At 42.4% G+C, this 20,831-nt stretch overlaps 1 protein-coding gene across 50 annotated transcripts in view; it reads right to left on the reverse strand.

The window, feature by feature from the left end:
- The window catches only part of MAGI1 (membrane associated guanylate kinase, WW and PDZ domain containing 1), a 490,362-nt gene that overhangs the window by 55,028 nt on the left and 414,503 nt on the right, over nt 1-20,831 (reverse strand). For 33 of the 50 annotated variants that reach the window (XM_042849989.2, XM_065550691.1, XM_005297842.5 and 30 more), the window contains 6 exons: nt 19,728-19,785; nt 15,652-15,740; nt 14,727-14,819; nt 11,403-11,465; nt 9,429-9,611; nt 7,546-8,166 (listed from right to left, as the gene is read on the reverse strand). In XM_042849989.2, the coding sequence (XP_042705923.1) occupies nt 7,546-8,166; nt 9,429-9,611; nt 11,403-11,465; nt 14,727-14,819; nt 15,652-15,740; nt 19,728-19,785 (1,107 nt within the window). The remainder of the gene's footprint in view (nt 1-7,545; nt 8,167-9,428; nt 9,612-11,402; nt 11,466-14,726; nt 14,820-15,651; nt 15,741-19,727; nt 19,786-20,831) is intronic. The other 17 variants (XM_005297847.5, XM_005297846.5, XM_065550692.1 and 14 more) reach the window with 1 other exon arrangement.

The following is a 20,831-nucleotide window of genomic DNA, read 5'->3' on the forward strand; positions in this document are numbered from 1 at the left end:
AATGACACTAGGTGTTGAAATTCAAAAAGTTAAAGCTTTCTAACCACTACAACACAAACTGTCAACATCACATTTCAAAATGTACCAAGTAAATATTCTTAAGTCAAACGTTAATAAGTTCTCAAGCAGATTTTTCTTACTTTGTCTATCTGTAAATTGCTATCATCATTGATGGAAACATTTTGTCATTGGTTTGTGTGTGTACCATGAAATTGACGTTTACCAACATTTACTGATAAAAATCTAATCCTTCTAAGCCTATCTAACTCTCAACTTTTCTCTTACAGATATCAACCTTTCATTTAATCTATTCCTCTGATTTTAGCCAATTCCTGTTTCTGTTACTCTGTAAACTAGTTACTAAGCGGAATGATCACATTAAGAGACTGAGAAAATATGATATTTAAACTTGCTTTAAAGTCTCACCAAGTTTGGTGAGCCTTTTAGAATTTAAATCCATTCAATGGAGGGAAGAGAATGGGCAAAAGATGACCAGATACTTTGGGAAAGAGAAGTCACCATTCCCAGATTTAAATGTTCCTTCAGAACTGCTACTTCTCCACTAATTAAGTAATCCCTGAAAAACAGGAAGCATATGTTAAAATTATATTAACTTGCCCCCTAATTTATTTTTACTAGAGAAAAAAGTCCAGTGTGAGAAAATGTTCATGAAATGTAATGTGTATTTTTCAATGCAATTTTCAGACCAGCTCTAATTTTCACTCATCTGATTTCCTCCTTCCCATACAAATTTCTCTAAAGGAAACAGTAACTTGAAATAGCACATGAAGTTAACTGATTTATTACATATTTTAAAGATTTCTAATAAGAGTCCTAATTAAATGAGGAAAACACCTTGTAATACAGAATCTTAACCATCAAAGTCAGTTTAGTTTACTTCTATTTTTAATCATGCTACAATTCTGACACATATTTACATCATTTTCCACCTTATCTTTGGCACTTATAAGCTATCAAACATAAGCCATCACAATCTATTCATCGATAGCATTATTCATGCTAAGGCACCATGGAGCATTACCTTGTATATTTGCAAATAGCTTATACAGAGATGATAACGTGTTGGCGAAGGATCCAATGAACAGGTTTCAAGGGAGATGACTGAATACAAGTGAGTGGGAAGCTCTGGTTGTTTTATCCATGACAGAGGGTTAGGAGAGAGAAGCCAAGGAGAAGAGAGGACTCCTGAGATGGGATTTGAAAAGAGCTAGGGTCAGTCGGGCACGCTGTATGGCAAGAACATCAGGCTGATTTCCAAGGACGAGGAATTAGAGATTTCTGATGAAAGAAGAAGCTGCCGCAGTTTGGGCTAATGGTAGTTTGGCGAGTGGGGAAGTAAGGGAGACCAATTATAATTGAGGGAATTACAACACTCAAGATGAGACTGGGGGAAGACATGAGGTAGGGCATTTTGAAGGATGTGATATTTACTACTGGATTGCAATGAACACACATGATTTAAAAAACAAACAAACACGGGAGAAAATTATTTCCATTAGCAAAATACTCAGGTACGCTAAGATACAAACTGTCGCTTCAAAAAGTATTCGGGGCCACACATTTAATAAAAGCAAGGAGTTCAGCAAGTCAGAGACACTGCCTGCTCCCCACCCAGAAAATAAAAATACATCACTGGGAATGCAGATTAAGAGACATTCATAATGTAGGCCCTGATCCTGCAATCAGACCAGCACAGGCAGATCTTTGCATTCATACACAAGCTATGCTGACCTTGACTTCAATGGGGCGCCATTTATCTCTAAAGGTCCCCCTGAATGGATGCAACTGCAGGACCAAGTCCTCAGTCTGTGTGAAATACCCTTGCCCTGCAACAAAGACAAAATAAATGAAAATGCTATTTGAAAGAGGAACCCTGTCTTCCCCTTTCTGAAGCCCTGGCACATGCACAGACATGCTATGGTAACAGTCATATAGTTCCCGGGTTGTGAGCTTGTCCTGAATGCTGGAGTCTCTCTCGATTCAGCAGCTGCTATAACCGTTTGAAATTTTCTGGCAGCTAGACACTTAAGCAGCATGACTTTCGAATCACTCTTCATTGCAAGCCTAAAGGGCAAACAGAAGTGAGCGGCTTGTTCAACAGAGTTCAAGTCTCCGGCAATAGCTAATTGCAGGCAGCTATAATTATGATGGTTTCGCATCATTAGGGAAAGCAGCTAAAAAGCAGATATAATACTAATGATGTGAGATTAGATATTGCTTTTCGTTTGGCTCCATTAAATGATCTTTCTGCAGTGCTGGTGATAAGTTGGGTAAGGTGAAGAGATTTCTTCTTCTGTGAGGGGACTTTTGCTAAGCAACATATACCCAGCCCGTCCTTTGGTTTAAAGGCCTGAAACTAAAAGGTGTGGAACACCCTGAACTCCTGTAGAAGTCAGCAGGAACTGAGGCCAAAGGAGTAGCACTATTGGTTGAGGATTCAGCCAAAGACTTTGTTGTTGCCATTGATTTTATATGGAAGGCACTCCGTTATTATGGTGATAGGTGGCAGTATAAAACTCTAAGATAGACAGATAAATGTTGTTTATACAGTTCCCCGCTGTAACATTCTAAATCTTCTGCCTACCCTCAGTTGGCTCTGAAACCCCAGCCAAACCGCCTCAAAAGATTGGTTTTCTTTTCTCAGGCAGCTCTCCGTCTCCAATTAGAAGTGAATTTGGTGCTAGTGGAAAGTATTTAGAAACTGAAGATCTCCGTTTATCTACCCATGAAGTTAAGCTGAGCATTAACTCTTGTCTTGGAGTAGGGTAGAAGGATGCGTCTTTGAGATGAGTACGTAGATCAGACTCCAGACCCATTTTATCATTGGCTTTTACACCAACCAAGGTACAGATAAGCACCAGTTGGGACAGCTGTATGAAAGTGGACACCTGTTCAGTCAGAACTACAAAAAAACCACCCAACAGTAAGTCACGGCATACCAGGCAGATGGCAACAACTTTTGGTAACTACACACCTGGCTGTATTAGAACCAGTGATCTGAAAGTGAAAGATTTGTATACTGCTTTGAACCCCCAAACCTGAGGTCATTCTAAAACTAGGAATAATAAATAAGACAAATATTCTCTCATAGTCGGATATTAGGTCTTATTCACACCAGGAAATTAACCAGAACAGCTATTCTAACAATTAACAGAACAGAGAGTCCACACAGAGAGCTATTCCGGAATAGCTTATTCCAGTCAATTTCTGCGTGTAGACAAGGCCTTAATGAAAGGGGATTCCATGGAATTAGGGTGACCAGACAGCAAGTATGAAAAATTGGGATGAGGGTGGAGGGTAATAGGAGCTTATATAAGAAAAAGATCCCAAAATCGGGACTGTCCCTATAAAATCGGGACATTTGGTCACTCTATATGGAATGAACATTTTAGTACTGAATCAACTTTGAAGCACCAAATATGAGGAAAGGATTTCATTTGTTTGAAAGCTTCAATATTAATAGGACAACATCAGGTTATAAATAATATTTAAAATAAAAATGTCCTATACTTACTGTTTTGATTATTAACAATACTTCAAGATTACTGAAACTGAAATAATTTGTACAATTGTAGGCCACGATCCTGCAAAGACTCACACTTGACTTTGGACTTGGTAAGTAGTAGTGTTTGTATAGTTTTTTGAATTCCTTGAAGCACGAAAAGTGAAAAGAGACTAGTGAATTTCACTTTTGTTTCTACGTAGATTCACTTTCAGGTTCCTGTGCATAGGCAGAATACTGCAATGTGCAAATACTGCAAGACCATGCTAAAATCCTAAGGGAATAGGTGTTTCAACTTTATACTTTTTACAAAGTGTCCTGTATTTCCTCTCTCAAAACAACTGCAAGACTTGGTTGGCACAACCCATCTAATTTCTGGAAGTCAAAGCTTCAGCTGAAGCTACATTACAGTAAATATTTTACAGGCCGCTCTCAGTGGCTACACGCTTTGCATTTCAACAACTGGGCGTAATTGTCGGGAGTGCACCAGTGGCTTGGAGCCGGCAGAGCTTTTCACATAGATTACGCATCTCTTTCTGATATTTTTCTGCCTGATTAGTAATCACTACTGACAAATCCTTTGGACAGTTCTGAACACGAGCGTCAGTGTGATGGGGATGATTCCGGCAAAGTCTGATTGAATGCAAATGTTATGTTAATAAAAGAATGCCTGACGGCAAGCTCTCCTAGCACTCTCTTCACTGGACACCAGAGGGAGGAGGAGGAAAGGACAGCCAGCAGAGAGACCTAAAGAAGAACCACTTCAAGAGGCATGAAGGATCTTATCACAGAATGGAGCCAAGTACACTTCTGGAATCAGATCAAAATAAATAGCAGCACTTTGTCTAGGGCAGGCACTGCTGATAAAGGAATTGGCAGAGGCAATGCAAGGTAAAGTTACTGCAGAGAGGATCTAAGCCCATCTGATCTAAACACCATAGTCACAGTGCATCCTACCTAAGTACATTCTCTAATTTTTAAACCAGACACCCTGTTTTCCACATTGTAGCTAGTCTCATGCTTAGACCATAGAATCATAGAATATCAGGGTTGGAAGGGGCCTCAGGAGGTCATCTAGTCCAACCCCCTGCTCAAAGCAGAACCAATCCCCAGACAGATTTTTGCCCCAGATTCCTAAATGGCCCCCTCAAGGATTGAACTCTCAACCCTGGGTTTAGCAGGCCTATTCCCTCCTCCCCCGATATTTTGCTAAATTTATGAACCATGATTAGCAACCTCTCAGCGTAACTTCATTTTGTGTGGAGAGAAGCTCATTTTAATTATTTATTGGGCACCAGGGTCACAACAAATTCAAGCTTCTGTACCATGACAACATGAAACTCAGAATTGCAAATACAATGCAATTAGATACAAATGCCAAGACAACTAGGCCTCTAGATACAGGGATAAGTCAGGAGATTGGTACAAAATTTGAGACACTTCTAGCAGCTCCACAGCTATCTGTGTTCATCGATCAATCCACATGCTGGAAAAGATGAGGTAGATAAGAGATTCATTAATATTAGCAGTAGACTGACCATTTACTTTCCCATTAAAACTCAATACCTTGATTTCCCGATCAAACCGTCTCATTATACCCCAGCGGCAAAAGAAGGATGATTGAATGTCGGCCACAGTTCGACTAACTAATGTACAGTGGTAACAGAGATATTTATGTTCTTTCCAGGAAGATTAATAATATCTGCTGTTTCCTTTCCAACTGTAGTTGGAGAAACTTTCTACCAAATACATAAATCAAACATGAGACTTATGGTGTATTTTAAAAGCTCTCAATATTAGAGTGATTTTAAATTACTCAGGTTCTGCAGATACCAGTAATAAAACTAGAGAACTCGTCTTAATATATTCCATTCCTTACTTTTTAATTTATTATAAAAATATAAAATTCAATAAAATTTTTGAGGCGGAAGGGAAGGAAAGGTTTCATTTTACTACAGCCCTCATTCATTGCTCAATCTGTGCACTAGAATTCTTGGCTTGCGTTCGCAAGAGATGAGTCTGAGACACCAGAAAGGTGCCGGGATTTTCAGAAATGGATGAGCACTCACCACCATCTCACAAGGTGTCAAGACAAGTAACCCCAAAATCACCGATCAGCTTGGAAAATGTAGGTCCAGCTAATAACCGTCCCACCCCTTGCTCTGGAAAACTCAAAACATGCAAATTAAGATCCCAATCTTGCAAGCCAAGGGGACTTTGCAAGGGAATGAAAGGACTTGGGGGGTTAGCAGGGGCCTTAATTTACACCCTTATGTTGCGCCCGCTCTTTATCAGGGGGCTGATTAAAGGGAAACAACTGGAGAGCTGAAATGCAAATGAAATCAAGTACAGCAACACACATTGGCCACCCCGCTCTCACTCGCCACGTGAGTGGCAGGGCCATCCATCCAGTACACCTTTTTGGAAACCACTTGTTCCCTACTGACATTCCCTAGCCCTTGCTGGCTTCATGCTGACTCCACTAAAAACCATTTGGAAAGCCAGTAGAGAAGTATTCCTGTGCCAGATGTTCCCCACAGCTTGGCTAGGAGGTGGCATTCAGCACATATTTACGGTCTTAACTCTGCGCTTATTTTAGCTCTGCAGCTCATCTCTGACAGCTTGACCCTGCCCGGTATAGGCGTCAATGGTGGCGCAGACATGCAGACGGTAAAAAGTGGTTTGCGGGGCAGGGAGCACAGAGGACCCTGGCTTTCTATGAGCACCTAGCTCAAGTCCCGGTAGCAGTGACCCTGCAGCAGCATGGGGCTGTACAAGTCTGTCTGGAACCCTGGGTAATTCCACACAGGACTAGTCCCCACTGAAGCCCAGGCTGCAGCAGCTTCACTGCTCCAGGACCTGAGCTAGTAAGATGAAAGCGAACTCGGGTAGGTGTCCACAAGCTGCAATCGCAGTGTAGACAACCCCCCTAAGAAGGCAGCAACAGCTGCTGTGCAGACACCAAGTGACTTTGGCCTCCTAGCAGGAGTGAGGCTTACAAGGGGAATGCCTCATTAGCGTACTTCTCCTCATTACACTTTGCCTTGCACTGAACTAGAAGCCCAAGTCTACGCTCGCCCAGACACGCTCACTACACCCAGAATTATTTTTACCATGCTTTATTCTTTCCACTACGCAGGGGTAAGTTGGTGGTCAAACAGCATCTCATCAACATCTTCTCCTCTGGCTCATCCCTCTTTGCCTTGTGCTTATATATCCATAAACCCATGTAAGCCCCACATGTTCCCTCTCCTCTTGCACGTTGCTCCCCTCTGCCCTTTTTTATTTTTAAATAAGTACAGTAGGAGCTTGTGACTTACTACTGCTCAGTGGAGGTTGTCCCAGCGCCTTTCTGGGACACTGTGCTTTGCAAAGCCACAAAAAAAAGAGGTGAAACTTCATCAGGATGGCTAAACTCCTAACAGATGCCAACTGAGCATGCTCAGAAGTAATTTTTCAATTGCTTAAAACTTTCTGAGTTTAACTTTTTTTTTTTTGGCCCATCCCACATCCGGAGAAGGGCTGGTCCTGCAACGAGGACTACGCACGTTCAAAGTTCGGCGGGTGATTTTCCCTGGATACTTTTGAGTTACTGTTGAGCTTAAAAAAAAAAAAAAAAGAGAAGAATGTGGATTATTTCTGCTCTCTTCACTTTCCAAAAACAGTCAAAGGAGTGCCCACAATTTCTTTGGAAATCCAAAGAAAGTTTCTGTCCCAGAGGCAAACTTTTATCAGTATATGAAAACAGGGGTTATGATCTAAATCCTGATTTAATCAGAACACTTGCTATCAAAAGACACAGATAGATATTAATATTACATATAAATGTTATGTATAATGTATCTATAGACATACATTTCCCACTGCAATAAAAATGGGTTAAAATAATGTTTTTTTAATATACGATATGTAATATGAGAAAACTGTGAGAGGTGGTCAATTTCTACATCTTATAACTTGAATTAAGGATTGCAAGCCTTCCAGACAAAACTACTTTAACCCCCCCGCCCCCCAAGACGTACCTCCTCGTTGCACAAGTAATGTGACTTCGCTTCCTTTAGGACATTCAATCAGCATATCCACGACTTGGTTGTGAGTGAGGTTTTGCACATTCTTCTTATTCACTTCAACGATAAGATCCCCTTCTTTTAGGCCTCGGCACCTGGGGCTGTCTACAATTTGTTTCACTCTTTGGCCCCCACCACCAGGGCTGTCTGCTATAGTAAAACCAAAGCCCATGGGCCCTTTCACTATATGTACAGTTATGAGTTCAGGCTGTGTTGCTATAGAAGAAGCCAAAGAGACAGTATCGTTGGGGTAACCATGGGATCCATTTGAAGAGACTTCAGCTGGACTACTTGGCCTTTGCTCCTTCAAGCCATTTACTTTCCCCGTTTTACTACTGTGGCTTGCTGGAGAATCATAATTTTCCTGCCCGTTCACAATGATCGGTTCTTTATCTAGAATTGCCACAGACGTCACCAGGCTTGTGTTGGGGTCATCGGGGTCAAAGGGCAGAGGGTAACCTCGACACAGTTCAAGGTCCACACTGGCACCGATGGGAATGGACTGGAAGATTTTGACAACTTGAGCATGTGTATGTCCCAGCACACAGGTATCATTCACGCTGACTATAACATCTCCTATGGATGAAACAAAACAAAACAAAAAAACATACACTGTCAATTCATCGCTTTAATGCCCCAATCTCTTTTCAGAACATTAACAACGGACTCTTATCAGCACTGAACAATGGGTACCACTCTGCTTCCATGCTGATAGACATGTACCGGCATAAACGTCTGCACAGATACTTTATCTAAATACTCCTGCCTCTCAAACGACAAGAGTAGCTGTGCTGAGGTGAGCGAAAGCAATCTGTATCCAAAAGTGTCACTGAATAATGTTTTACATACAAACGTGTTTTGGAAAGGAAAACAGAACTTGGCTTATTAAAAAAAAAAAAAAAAAAAAAATCAAGCAAAATGACACTATATGGCCCATTTAACAGTTTTTGCAAAGCTCAGCTCTTGCTATTAATACAGCTGACATATGACAGAAACACAATGGAGATCACATGAAGAATAAAAACGGAATGATTGCAGCTAGCGACTGCATAAATACGGTGCAATAGCGTCTCAGACTAAATGTCTCAAGCCTAAGCACTGATTAAGTTGTGATTTGTTTTACACTGTAGCTGCCAGGCAGGGCTGTTTAAAACAGTGATCCTCAACCCGTGGCTCCAGAGCTATGGGCCACGTCACAATTGTCTCTTCCTGCTCTGCCCAGTCAGAGCGAAAAACCCACCCCCATTGCTTCCTGTAGCGCTTGGCATAGGCAATGCACTAATGTCACTACTGAAAAAACAGACACGGCTCAGGATGCCTCCAGACATGAAGAGCAGCAGGAGGGACTGGGCAGAACTGCCCCTTCCCCACTTCTTGGCAGTAGCTAGGAAGAAGGGGCGAGATGAAAAGGAATCACAGAGAGGTGCAAAATACGCCACACAATACCCTTGAGGGGTTTTCCTCCTTAGGAGCTATCAATGGATCCCAAAGTGCCTATTGCCGTGCAGTGTCAGCTGGCTCTCTGGGAGTGCATTAGAAACGAAGCGGTTGCTCGTTTTCCCAGGGTTTAGCATCAATGGCTTAGCAGTCAGAGCAGACCACTGGCTACGACTGCTCTCGAGATCTGGTATCGGCATTGCCGGTAACTTGCTACAAGACCTTCAGAAAGTCCCTCAGCTGGTCTGTGTTTCAGTTTCTCCACTTACAAAATGGGGACAATACTACTTATTGATTTCAGAGTGTTACGATGAGTCTTAAAACTGTTGGAGAGCCTCAGATAACAGACGCTGTTAAGCGCAAAGTGGGGTGTTATTTAATTGTTGTCCCCAGAGCGTTACCTGTCTCCATTTTGCCATCCAGGGCAGCAGGGCCATCAAGCACCAAGCTCTTGATTTGGAGAAATTCATCCGGTTCGTCCCCTCCGACCACAGTGAAGCCGAACCCCCTGCTGCTCTTCCTCAGCTTGGTGTGGATGAACTTCCCTTTCAACTCCGAAGGGTTTCGCGTGAAAAATGGTTTTCCTGTTTAGGAAGTTTTGAAAGTCCATAAATAGGCTAGAAAAATATTCTATCCCTTTTTCCTTCCCCGGCCCATGCTAGCAATTCAATGGACAGACACTTGTGTGTATGCGCAGAAGAGAATGGGACAGATTCGCAATTTTACTCCGGTTTACTAGCTTCTTACTCCACTCCATTGACTTCACTGGGACCACTCATGGAGTCAAGTGCTACATGTGAGCAATGTATCAGAGGGGTAGCCGTGTTAGTCTGAATCTGTAAAAAGCAACAGAGGGTCCTGTGGCACCTTTGAGTCTAACAGAAGTATTGGGAGCATAAGCTTTCGTGGGTAAGAACCTCACTTCTTCGGATGCATCTGAAGAAGTGAGGTTCTTACCCACGAAAGCTTATGCTCCCAATACTTCTGTTAGTCTCAAAGGTGCCACAGGACCCTCTGTTGCTTTTTATGTGAGTAATGGTATCAGAATCTGGCCCTCTGCTTATTGATTGTGGGTGTCCATCTCAAGGCAGAGTATATATTTTAATTTTAAAAACAGATGCAGTAACGTGCATAGGCTACCGATGGTGGGAGATGGAATACACAGACAATCTGGATAGATTTACTAGCTCTTTCTCCCGAGACAGTTTAGGAAGCACAAAAACACATGTAATGGCAAATGTCATATCTTTAAAAAACAATGGACGAAATGAGAGCTCATGAAAGCGAGGCACTTGTAACACTCGCCTCAGGGAGCAGGTTCTGTGCTAAGTGGCCTTTCATGGCTCTGCCAGTGCTTTTCAAACCTGACTTGCGACACCTCCGCTGTTTCAGCGTTGGTAATTTCTTGAGCAGTCTAGGGCAGGCTGCTGCGGGAATTTCTGGGCGAACGGAAAGCTAGAAAAGTTTTTGACCATATTACTCTGTCCATAAAGCCCCTGACCCCTTCATCCCCATCCCAGGCTTTCATCCCCAACTGCACCAAAATAAAGCAAGCTTTGTGAGGGGATCTCGCTTCCTTGAGTATAATCCCCCACCCTGTATATATTAACTGCAATGTTCTTCAGATGCTGCCCTGCTCAACCAAAGCACTGCCTTTGACTCGTGCTCCTCTCCACACTCTGCCTGAAGTGCATGAAACAGTATCAACAGTGGTGCATGGGAACCACAAAAGAAATCACAGAGCCAGACTGGCTGTGCCGGAGGGGCGTTATCCGTGCTCCCTGGGAGCTTGCTATGGAGTGCAGAGAGCTTTAAATGCTTAATAAATAAATAAAACATCCTATGGAGGTAGGGTCCATGTAAAAGACACTGCATGGGTTCTGAAAAGTAGTCACATTGCCTGCTCTGCTGCCAGGAGATCAAACATCTCTGCACTTGTGACTGTTTTTTACCCAGGTCCCTGGAGGGAAAAAGCTGTACCACTGAGACCCCTGGTGACAACTCTAGGATTGACAGGGCTCGAGGTGCATTATAATCAGAACGCCCAATGTGCATTTAAGAACTCATCACCAAGTTTCTGCTCCGAAAGGCAGATCTCTAGGGTGCTGCTTGCTTTGCGGGATGTGACCCCCCCCCCAGTGTTTCAGGTGTGCAAAAAGTGTTCTTCCCCCAGAAAATGTTAACAAGATGTGAGGTAATGACTCGCCTCACGGCCTCTTTGAAACACAATAACACGATCTTTGTGTATACGAATCCATCGTGCTAAGAGCAGCATTTTTATGCTGCCTCTTGGCTGCAATGGGAGGTGAAGGGGGTCCATTTTTTTAACCCTAAATGAACGTTATAACTGGATGCCGAAAGACAAAGCTACACACCAAGTTGCCGAGTGGTAGCTGCTGCTCTTCCGGGCTTTGTGCAACACTCCCAGACAGCAGAGCCTGAAACGAAAGAGGGGGCACCTCAGCTGAGCTCTCCCAAAGAAAGTGAGCAAGTGTGAGAGTGAAATAATTGCCACGAGTGAGAGAGGAGCCATGGGTGTGAGTGAGCGAGAGAGAGGAGGCAAGTACAAGCGAGGGCACACGCTGTGAGGAAGTGTGCCGGTGAACATCTGTCCGAGCGACCGGGAGACTAGAGCTTTCATGTAATGTCACCATGAGGGAAGGCGTCAGAGCAGGAGGGGCTGATCAGCTGAGAAAAGGTCCCCAAAGTAACCATAAACCCTAACGTTTAAAGTAAATTTAAGAGGATAAGAGCTAAAAACCGACTATGTACAGAGTCAAAGCGCAGCATTCACCTCCCACATGGGGCATGAGAGGTAAAGTCTGTATTATATATATATATATATATATATTTTTTTTTTAAAAACAATGGGTCTGATTTTGGCCACTTTATGCCACTCCAGCTGTGTAGAGGGCGTGTAAAGGCACTGCCGCGGGCCAGGGGAGAACTTCCACTGGAGCAGGAGAATGGCAGGGCTATTGGATATGGCCCTATGTTGCTCTCCACCACAGCCCCCGGAACAGAAAGGAATGGGAGATTCTGGGCTAACCCAGACTGCAGCACGGTGCATAAGGATCCAGAGTAAGGCTGCCTTCAGCTGGTGCATTCCCCGCCACATGGCACGGCCCGTGAGAAGCAGTACAGAATCCATCCCAAAGGATGGACAGCTGTTTCCTCTTTTCACTTGAATCCATTCTACCTGTTCCATGACTGCATATTTTTGCTTTGACAAATACACCCTTAATAACTAGTCTTAAAAAAAGTATCATGACAAAAATACCGTTCTCATGATAAATTCAAGATTCTCTTATTGCTCATTGCTTATAATGTAAGCTGCAGAGCACAGAAACAATGGCTCCAAATTGCCTGTTTATTTTCTCCCCACATTTAAATAAGTTTGAAGCTAACATTTTAATTAAAAATCTGCCAGGGAGCGTTAATTACTGAAACAATTATATTGACCGACTGTCGCACTCATTGCAAAGATTTCTATCGACTTCAGAAATGGGCAGGGATGGCGTCCCTAGCCTCTTTTTGCCAGAAGCTGGGAATGGGCGACAGGGGATGGATCACTTGATGATCACCTGTTCTGCTCATTCCCTTTGGGGCACCTGGCATTGGCCACTGTCGGAAGACAGGATACTGGGCTAGATGGATCTTGGTCTGACCCAGTATGGCCATTCTTATGAAGGAGCCTGGTTGGCTCAACTACATTCCACATGATCAGTCCCCCGGCATTACAATATGCAGCCGCTTGGACAGCCTTTGCTTTGTTCTTAAGGCATAAGGGAGAGATGTGACATTGATGGTTCTATTGGGTGGTATGGTCGCCCTTGTCCAACATGATTTGCTGTCCTGTGGTTCTCCTCCTGGATGGGCAGGGAGCTTCAGGTAATGATGATTCCCAACTCCCACTGACCAGGAAGATGCACCAGACCTCACCTCCGCCCTCCAATGGCTTTCCCTCTGCCCGTCTGGATGACTGCATTCTATTCTAATTGCCCTTGGGTTGCATCCGCTTTGCAGCATGGCTCACCCTGTTCTGCAGGGACGAGTGCCTAACACCTGCAGCCCACTGCACTATCTATTTATTCGAGTCAGAGAATGATTTACGGTGCTAGCGACAAACCTGCAAGGCCTGAGCTCTAGTTATTGGAGAGACCAGCTCCCTCTCTTTACACATAGTTACGGCTGCGAGGGGACTCTGGCTGTTGATACTTGGACTTAGTTAATCCATGGCCGGCTGTGTAAGGGGAAGGCTCTAGCAAGTTTCAGATCACGCTGCAGCCCTTCTATGCAGTCCTTTATGTTGCTCCGAGCATTTATCTTCCTGGCTGGTGGGATGGTTATGACAAGCTGCTTTTCCAGGAGTGGCGGGACATACGCAGAATGTTGCACGAGCATTGAAATGGCATCAGTAAATAAGGTCCTGACCCTGCAAACACTTTTGCGCTTGCTTCCCTTTAAGCACAGCAGCAGTTCTCTTCATTTTAAACGGAAGCACGTGCATGAGTATTTGCAGAAGTGGAGTTGATGCTTGTGTGTTTTATGGAGCGCACTTTGCTTCAGTTGCGATAGGCAACTATCATAATGCCTACACAGGAAAAATTTGTAGAGGCTCTAGGAACTCACTGAATTTCATCTCATGGAGTTTCCACTTAATCGTCCCAGTGGTGGGATATGATTTTTCCTTCCAAGCCCTCAGTTACTGAGACATCTAGAGTGTCAGGGCTTTCATGTGGAGGTCAGTACCCCTGCCCTGCACTCTGACTAGCACAGCTCCCTCATCAGCCACGTTACAATGGTCTTCCCAAAACATTTCTAGCATGGAAAGCTTCACAACACAGAAGTAAAAGGAAACACTGACCAAGTCACCTCTCTGCCAGGACCCACTCCTGGCAAGTCTAAACGTGAGACACAGAAGTGGCTATTTGTGAAGGAACGCGAGCAAGCGTCACAGAGCTAATGAGCACTTCACAAACAGTGTGCTGTGAAACTGTGGCAAACACAGTATGCATTGTTTTGGCACCAGAAAGTATTGACCAGCTCTAGGAGGACAATGGTGTCAAACAATTTTAATTTGCATGACTCTCTCAGCCTACTTGCTCATGTTTAGCAAGTGACAGGGGTAACAATTATACACTAGCTTTGGCCGCAATAATATCCAACCACACACCCTCTACCCCACTTCTGCCCTGATCATATTATAACATAAAATATTGTTAGCCTGCATTATTACATATTATAAAAACCACACTTTATCCTTGGTAGATTTGTTTCCTGTCCATACAGGCAAGAAAATAACAACAGCCAAATGTGTTCTAACATAGTTTGACCACACAGTATTGCAAGAAGGGGGTGAGTTCTATATGCGTTTGCACACACACATTATATCGTACTTTAAACAAATTGCTTTTAATCTGTTAATAAGATTCTAATTCATATTTTCAGTATCTTTTGAAAGACCTGAAATGCGAGAGAGAGAGAGATTTGCAGAAATCCGTTCTCTAAGAGGCACGCCTATTCCCACTTTCATTTTTGTCCTCTTCTGTGTAAGACCCACAGTTCTCAAAGTCCAGAGAAATTCCAGAAATTGGTGTTTTGTGTCCTCACTACACTACTATTGAAGGTCCTGTTTCTGAAGAAATGTGGTGGCAAAATTAGTTTCATTATAATGGAAAAAACTTATTGGATGTTACCTTGTACCGGTGCTTCTCGAACTGGCTCTTGGGTGTTTGGAGCATGGTTTGGAACAGCCGGTGGACCAAGAGATGGATGCTCTTCTGTCCATTCTAGAGATAGAAAATATATAAAACATAACTATAGTAGAACAAAATCACCCACCTGAGTAGGACTACACCTTCTAGAAAAGCAAGGAGGACTGGAGGAGGAGGAGAGGACTGAAAAGTGGAGCAGGCCATGTTGTTTGCGTGGATTTGCATTGTGAGTCCCAAGGGATGCAGCCAATCAAAGTGTCATGCAGAAATTCCATAGCATACCTGCATTCTAAATGGCTGAGACGGTTTCATTTCAGTGCTATTGCTGCATTACATGATTTATAATCATCCAAAAATGTGTCAAAATAATGAAATAACTGACTGATGCGGAACATGTTTGCAATACCCAAGAATTTACTCTTAGCATAAATGTAAAAAGGAGTTTAATTCATATTTGATACTACTCTCTCATCCTTCTTTAAGTTTTATTAGTACCAGGACAAATATAAAAATGACCTCTTGAAAAAAAAAATCATAGTTCAGGCTCACCAGTCGATTTTTATAATTCCCGGGGAGCAAGCAAGCTTGCTTTGTAACCGATCAATCTTTCAGAAATAAGTGAAAAGTAGTTAAAAAATTCTCCCAATTTCAGAGATTCAAAGCCATTAAGTGCTAATATATTTGATCATTTCTCCTTTGCTTCATGCTATTCAGTCTTCTAGTAAGAGCGCAAACTACATGCCCCTTTATATCTCATTGTGGGTATAATCCACCCCTTAAAATCACAGGGATCACAATGTAAGTATTTTACTGAAGGACCAATATGTCCACGTGGGGTTGTAAACTCAAGGGAGCGCATATTCTGTTAACAAATCTCTCAAGCATAATGCTCTCCACGGGTGCCAACCTTCTGGTGGTTGTTGCTGCTGCTCAAGCTGTTTTTTCCGTTTCGCTTCCAGAACTGGATTCTCATATTGTGTCTTCCTGTTAATGTGGCTGGAGAAGAAAGAGAGCAATAAATTAGGAAACATTTTGTGTGGCAAACAAAAATGACAGCCAGACTCGAAATTCCCGAGACAAAGGGGGCAAAAAAAGCGAACAGCCAGGCATATGGCGAAACACTCACCAACTTGTGCCAAATGCTCATTTAGGAAAACAAGCACAACTTATCTGCTGGGACATCTTGAGCAGGAATGGCTAATTCTTTCAACTACAATAAGAAGCAGTTTAACTGTGAAAATGAGATTAAGGCAGAAAGGATGCCCTGTCTGACTACATGTTAAAAGACAGACCTACATCATCCCTGCTTTAATCAGATTCCCAGAGGTGCAGTCATTCCCTGGCTCAGGGAAGTTAAAAAAAAAATCTGGTAGCATCTGTCAGCTATCTAATCAATGCACAATATTAATATGGTGGGTGAAAAATACTTGCAAAGCTTTGCACTGCAGATATGGGCAGCAAGACAGATGGAATGAAGGGGAATGTGTGACCTTGGCACAAGAAGTATTTTGAATTAGCAACCATTAAATAATCTGGTTTGAAACCAACATAAATCAATCCAAGTCTGCTACAAAATAAGATTACTTACCTGTAAATGTGTGTAGAAACTCCTAATGTCTATGCATCATACATTGCATCAGATGGATAGAGTTAACCCTTTTGTGAAACCCATGAAAAAAATGACAAAATTGCTAAAGAACTACTAATCTGTTGAAGCGGTTAAAGTTCTGCTGGAATTTACATGACTTGTGAATTAGACAGCTTCTTAATGGAGTCATAGATTCAGTAGAAAAAGTATTAACCAGTGTGTTAAACACAATATTCAGGCATGTTGAACTCCCTCCCTCTCTCTCTCTCACACGCAGATGTATCTGAGACATCTTTATCGCACTCCTTATCTTGAGATTCCCCGACTATGCAATTTAGCAGAGCCACAGAACTGCGTTAACTTCCTCTACAATATGCGAGGGACAGTCTACAGGTCAGAGTGCATTGTGTTCCACCACAGGCCAGGAACACACCCATATCAGACGTAACATCTACACATTCAGACTCGAAACAAGGGGCAGATGTTTAACAGGGAGGGTACTCAACCATTGGAACAACTAAAATGGGGATGTGATAGATTCTCTATCACTTGAAGTCTTTCAATCAAGACTGGATGGATATCTTTTTAAGAGATCTGTTCTAGCTAAAACAGAAGGGCTCGATACAAAAATTAATCCGCGTAATTTTCTGGCCTGTTTTACAGGAGATCAGACCAGGTGATCACAATGGTCCCTTCTGGCCTTAAAATCTATGCTGAGGGTGAAGGGGACCAGGAGAGGCTGGTTTAAAACCAGCTATCCCCGTTTTATGGTAGATTATAATTTCCCTATACTAGGGCAATTCTCAACTGCCCTCTGCTTTGATGGCACAAGGTGAGCCTAGCAAGATGTGTTGACTGCAAACAGTTATTAGCAATTTTATGAAAATGATAACAGAACTGTGAAAAAGACCAATCCAGCACTGGATTTTTAACATGTCTGACCAGCATGAAAACATTAGCCAATTGTGGAGACATATCATCAGGATAGTCTTCTCTGGATTGGTTCTACTGAGAAAACGACAAGTAAAGCACTAGCAAAATACACCTATTTGAAGAGTCAATACAAAATAGTGAAAATCTGTATCAGAAACTACGGTACATCGATATATTGATTCGGGTGCAATTTTCCCACAAGTCATAGGGACGATTTCAGTTACTCTTTACACAATGGCATCTCTTTGCATAAAACTTACTGAGATGAATATCTTAAAAATCCTAATGCGCGACACACAATTTCTCTAATGCTTATCTGTGAATTTCAAGCATCAGTTGCGTTAAGCACCTAGCCAGTGTTAACGGTGTTTGGTTAAAATTCAACTATAGTCCAGTACAAAAGTTTACCATTAAGAAAGTGTGTTTTGCTGTCTGGAAGTCCGTTCCATAGTTATCTTCAAAACAACTGTTTGCAAATAACTGCAGAACATTCACTACGGAGTTCCACTCAGAATTGTCTTCCTTGGGTTCACAAAAAGGATAATTTTTTTAAAAATAAGCCTGATGCTAGACTGTTGATTTAATGAATCTAATAAGCATATGAAAACAAATTCATGAATCCTATAAGAGACTGTCAATTTCATGTATCAGTGGAAGGCTGAGAAGAATTTAATGGTTTCCAAAAAATGACATCACTTAAGTTTTTCATGAAATGAAAATCATCCAGTGTAACAGAATATAAATGTGTTTGTGTAAGAGAGAGAAATCTATTTTATACCTGTATTAGTAGATGATAGATATTAAGTAAAATGGTCTTTTATATCACATTGTTGTTACAGTCCTAGCTAATCTCACACTAGGGAGTGGCCCGAAATTAATGGGCATGCATATGCAAAGTGGCATTGGAAATGCTGGAAAGAGACCTCTTGGCATGACATTTAATAGATGAAAAATACCCCCGATATCTCTGGCAAATAAATGTCAGGCCTTAATTATACAGTTTGCTAAACCTTGTTTCCCAAGGCACAGATGGTGGGGTCAAAAATGAGCCAAAGCAGATAGAATCTGTATTCCATGTCTATTCTGAAGGCTATCCTAAGCCATCCTAACAGACAGGAGCGTACACATAATTAAAAATTCATTTTATGGGGTCAGTGATGAAACAAAACTTGGTTCTCCGATTTCCCAAGGGAGCGATCTGTCATCTAGATAAAGAGGAAGCTGTTCAAATTCTGGAGAGAGTTACATTAAACCCATAATTCTTTACAATACAATACAGGAACCTTTATGGTTACTATTTGATTACACAAGCACTGTCATTTTTCATTTCTTGTTTTTTTTTTTTTAATTGAATCGGTAATCTGTTTTATGAGAACACATTTTGATCACACTGCTTTACTAAGGAAATTGCTAAATTAATCACATACATTTATTCAAAGCTAGAATGGGTATCTCGGCTAAAAAGAATTCTGTGTCTTTGCCAAGAATGGGTCTCAGGCATCTAGAGAACAGTACTCCTCCTTGCCTTTACTTCTAGCTATGCATTCATTAAGGAATTCAGGCCTCTGAGGTTTCCCAATGCTCCAATCCCACTAGGCCTCTTCACTATATAAGACCACTTGCAGTAATACTGCTGAACAAGCCCTACACTTGGAGCTGGGGTGTGTGATTTCCAGCTCGAGGAGACATACTCGTGCAAAACCAATAATAGCGTAAGCTACAGGGGCACAGGCAGTGGATTGGGCTCGGAGCCTGAGTACATACCCTTGAGATCTGGAGGCATTTGTACTCAGAATGGCTAGCCCATGCTGCCACTGACTGCTGCCCGTGCTACTGCAGCCACGTTGCTATTGTGAGTGCACTAGCTTGATGAGAGCTAGAAGAAGTATATCTCCTCAAGCCGGGAATCACATCCCCGGCTCCATGTGCAGAACAGTTCATTAATGAACTTTGATCTGGTACCGTTTCAAAATGGACTAAATCAAAGTGCAATAACCAACTGTTAATATGCATCAGCAGGGCCAATGGACTGTTAATCCGCAGCAGGGTAGCGTGCGGTGGATAGCTTGCCACAAACTAAACGCTCGTGTCGGCAAGCCCTACGTGTACAGCACTCCTGTTTAGGTCACATCCTGTAATGCTGAGCCACAGCCAGCCACCAGGGGGGGCAGAAGAGCAACATATGATGTGCCTTCCTTCTTGAGACCAAGAATGTTAACTCTTCACTTCCAGTATCTGGAGAAGTACGAGTCTTTAGGTTGCCTGTGCATTGTGATAGTACTGCGAGCTACAAACAAAGCAATCAGTGTGGGTGACTCTTTTTTGGTGGTGGTGGAGGCAAACACCACTACCCCCAGCTGTGAGCCATTCAGTTGCAATGAATGATAAAGATACAGCAAATTCAGCTGGAAAAAGTTCTTATCTACTTGACACTGAAAACAGAAACGTCAAGCAACACTTACTCTACATAGTAGACTCCATATACAGGATCTTCAATCTTTTCCCAACCAGCAGGCAATTCTGGGGGCAGGAGAAAAGGTACATGAATGCCTTAAAGATATAGTTTTCAGACAGGTGTCCCGGTTTCACTTAGCTTACAGAATTCCACATCAGCTCATACTCTCACTTAGAGAATAACTATCAGGAAAGAGGATCATCACAGCCATCGTTTCAGTATCAGTACATAGTCTAATGAGCACAAATATTACTGTAACCTTACCGGGAGGGGGGTTAACAAACCTGTGGAAAGCAGTCACCTCTGCCCATTGCCTATAGTTTTAGCAGGTCAATTTTTTGTTTCATTTTATTATTTAGATTCCTGGGTTAAATGAACAGTCATGCATTCCTTGTTTAAGAGTCTCTAGGAGGTGCCTCTCTGTAGATGTTTTGGTTAGGGAAAAGTAAATTTTTTTTACTCCTCTGCTAAGTATTTGCAGTAACCGTCCTTAAATACATTTCAGCATTTACCATGATTTCTACATTAGCACCCAAATGTCCCCCTCAGGACCAGGAGCCCATTATGCTAGATGCTATGCAAACACAAATGTACTTCACTGTAGAATACTTGATATAAAAGCATTTAATGCCATAAGCACATGTAACAGTCATTTTCATTTTTTTTTAATTAGAACAATTACTAAAAACAGGTCCGAAGATGAAATTTGCATTTGGAAATCTATCCCCACTTTGTGCCTGCAGATTTTCTAGACTGGAGGCATATGATACTTCTTTAACCACAATCAGTGAACATCTTAACCTCTGATGATAGGACAAGAAGCAATGGGCTTAAACTGCAGCAAGGGAGGTTTAGGTTGGACATTAGGAAAAACTTCCTGTCAGCGTGGTTAAGCACTGGAATAAATTGCCTAGGAGGGTTGTGGAATCTCCATCATTGTCTGACCTGCTCTTAAAAATCTCCAAAGACCTGTCAGGGATGGTCTAGATAATACTTAGTCCTACCACAAATGCAAGGGACTGGACTAGATGACCTCTCGAGGTCCCTTTCACTCTATGATCCTTCAGCATAGTAGTGAGGGTTATTTGAACTGTATGTATTACTCAAGGGC

The sequence above is a fragment of the Chrysemys picta genome, chromosome 7, assembly GCF_011386835.1.
Source record: "Chrysemys picta bellii isolate R12L10 chromosome 7, ASM1138683v2, whole genome shotgun sequence".
Taxonomy (NCBI): Eukaryota; Metazoa; Chordata; order Testudines; family Emydidae; genus Chrysemys; species Chrysemys picta.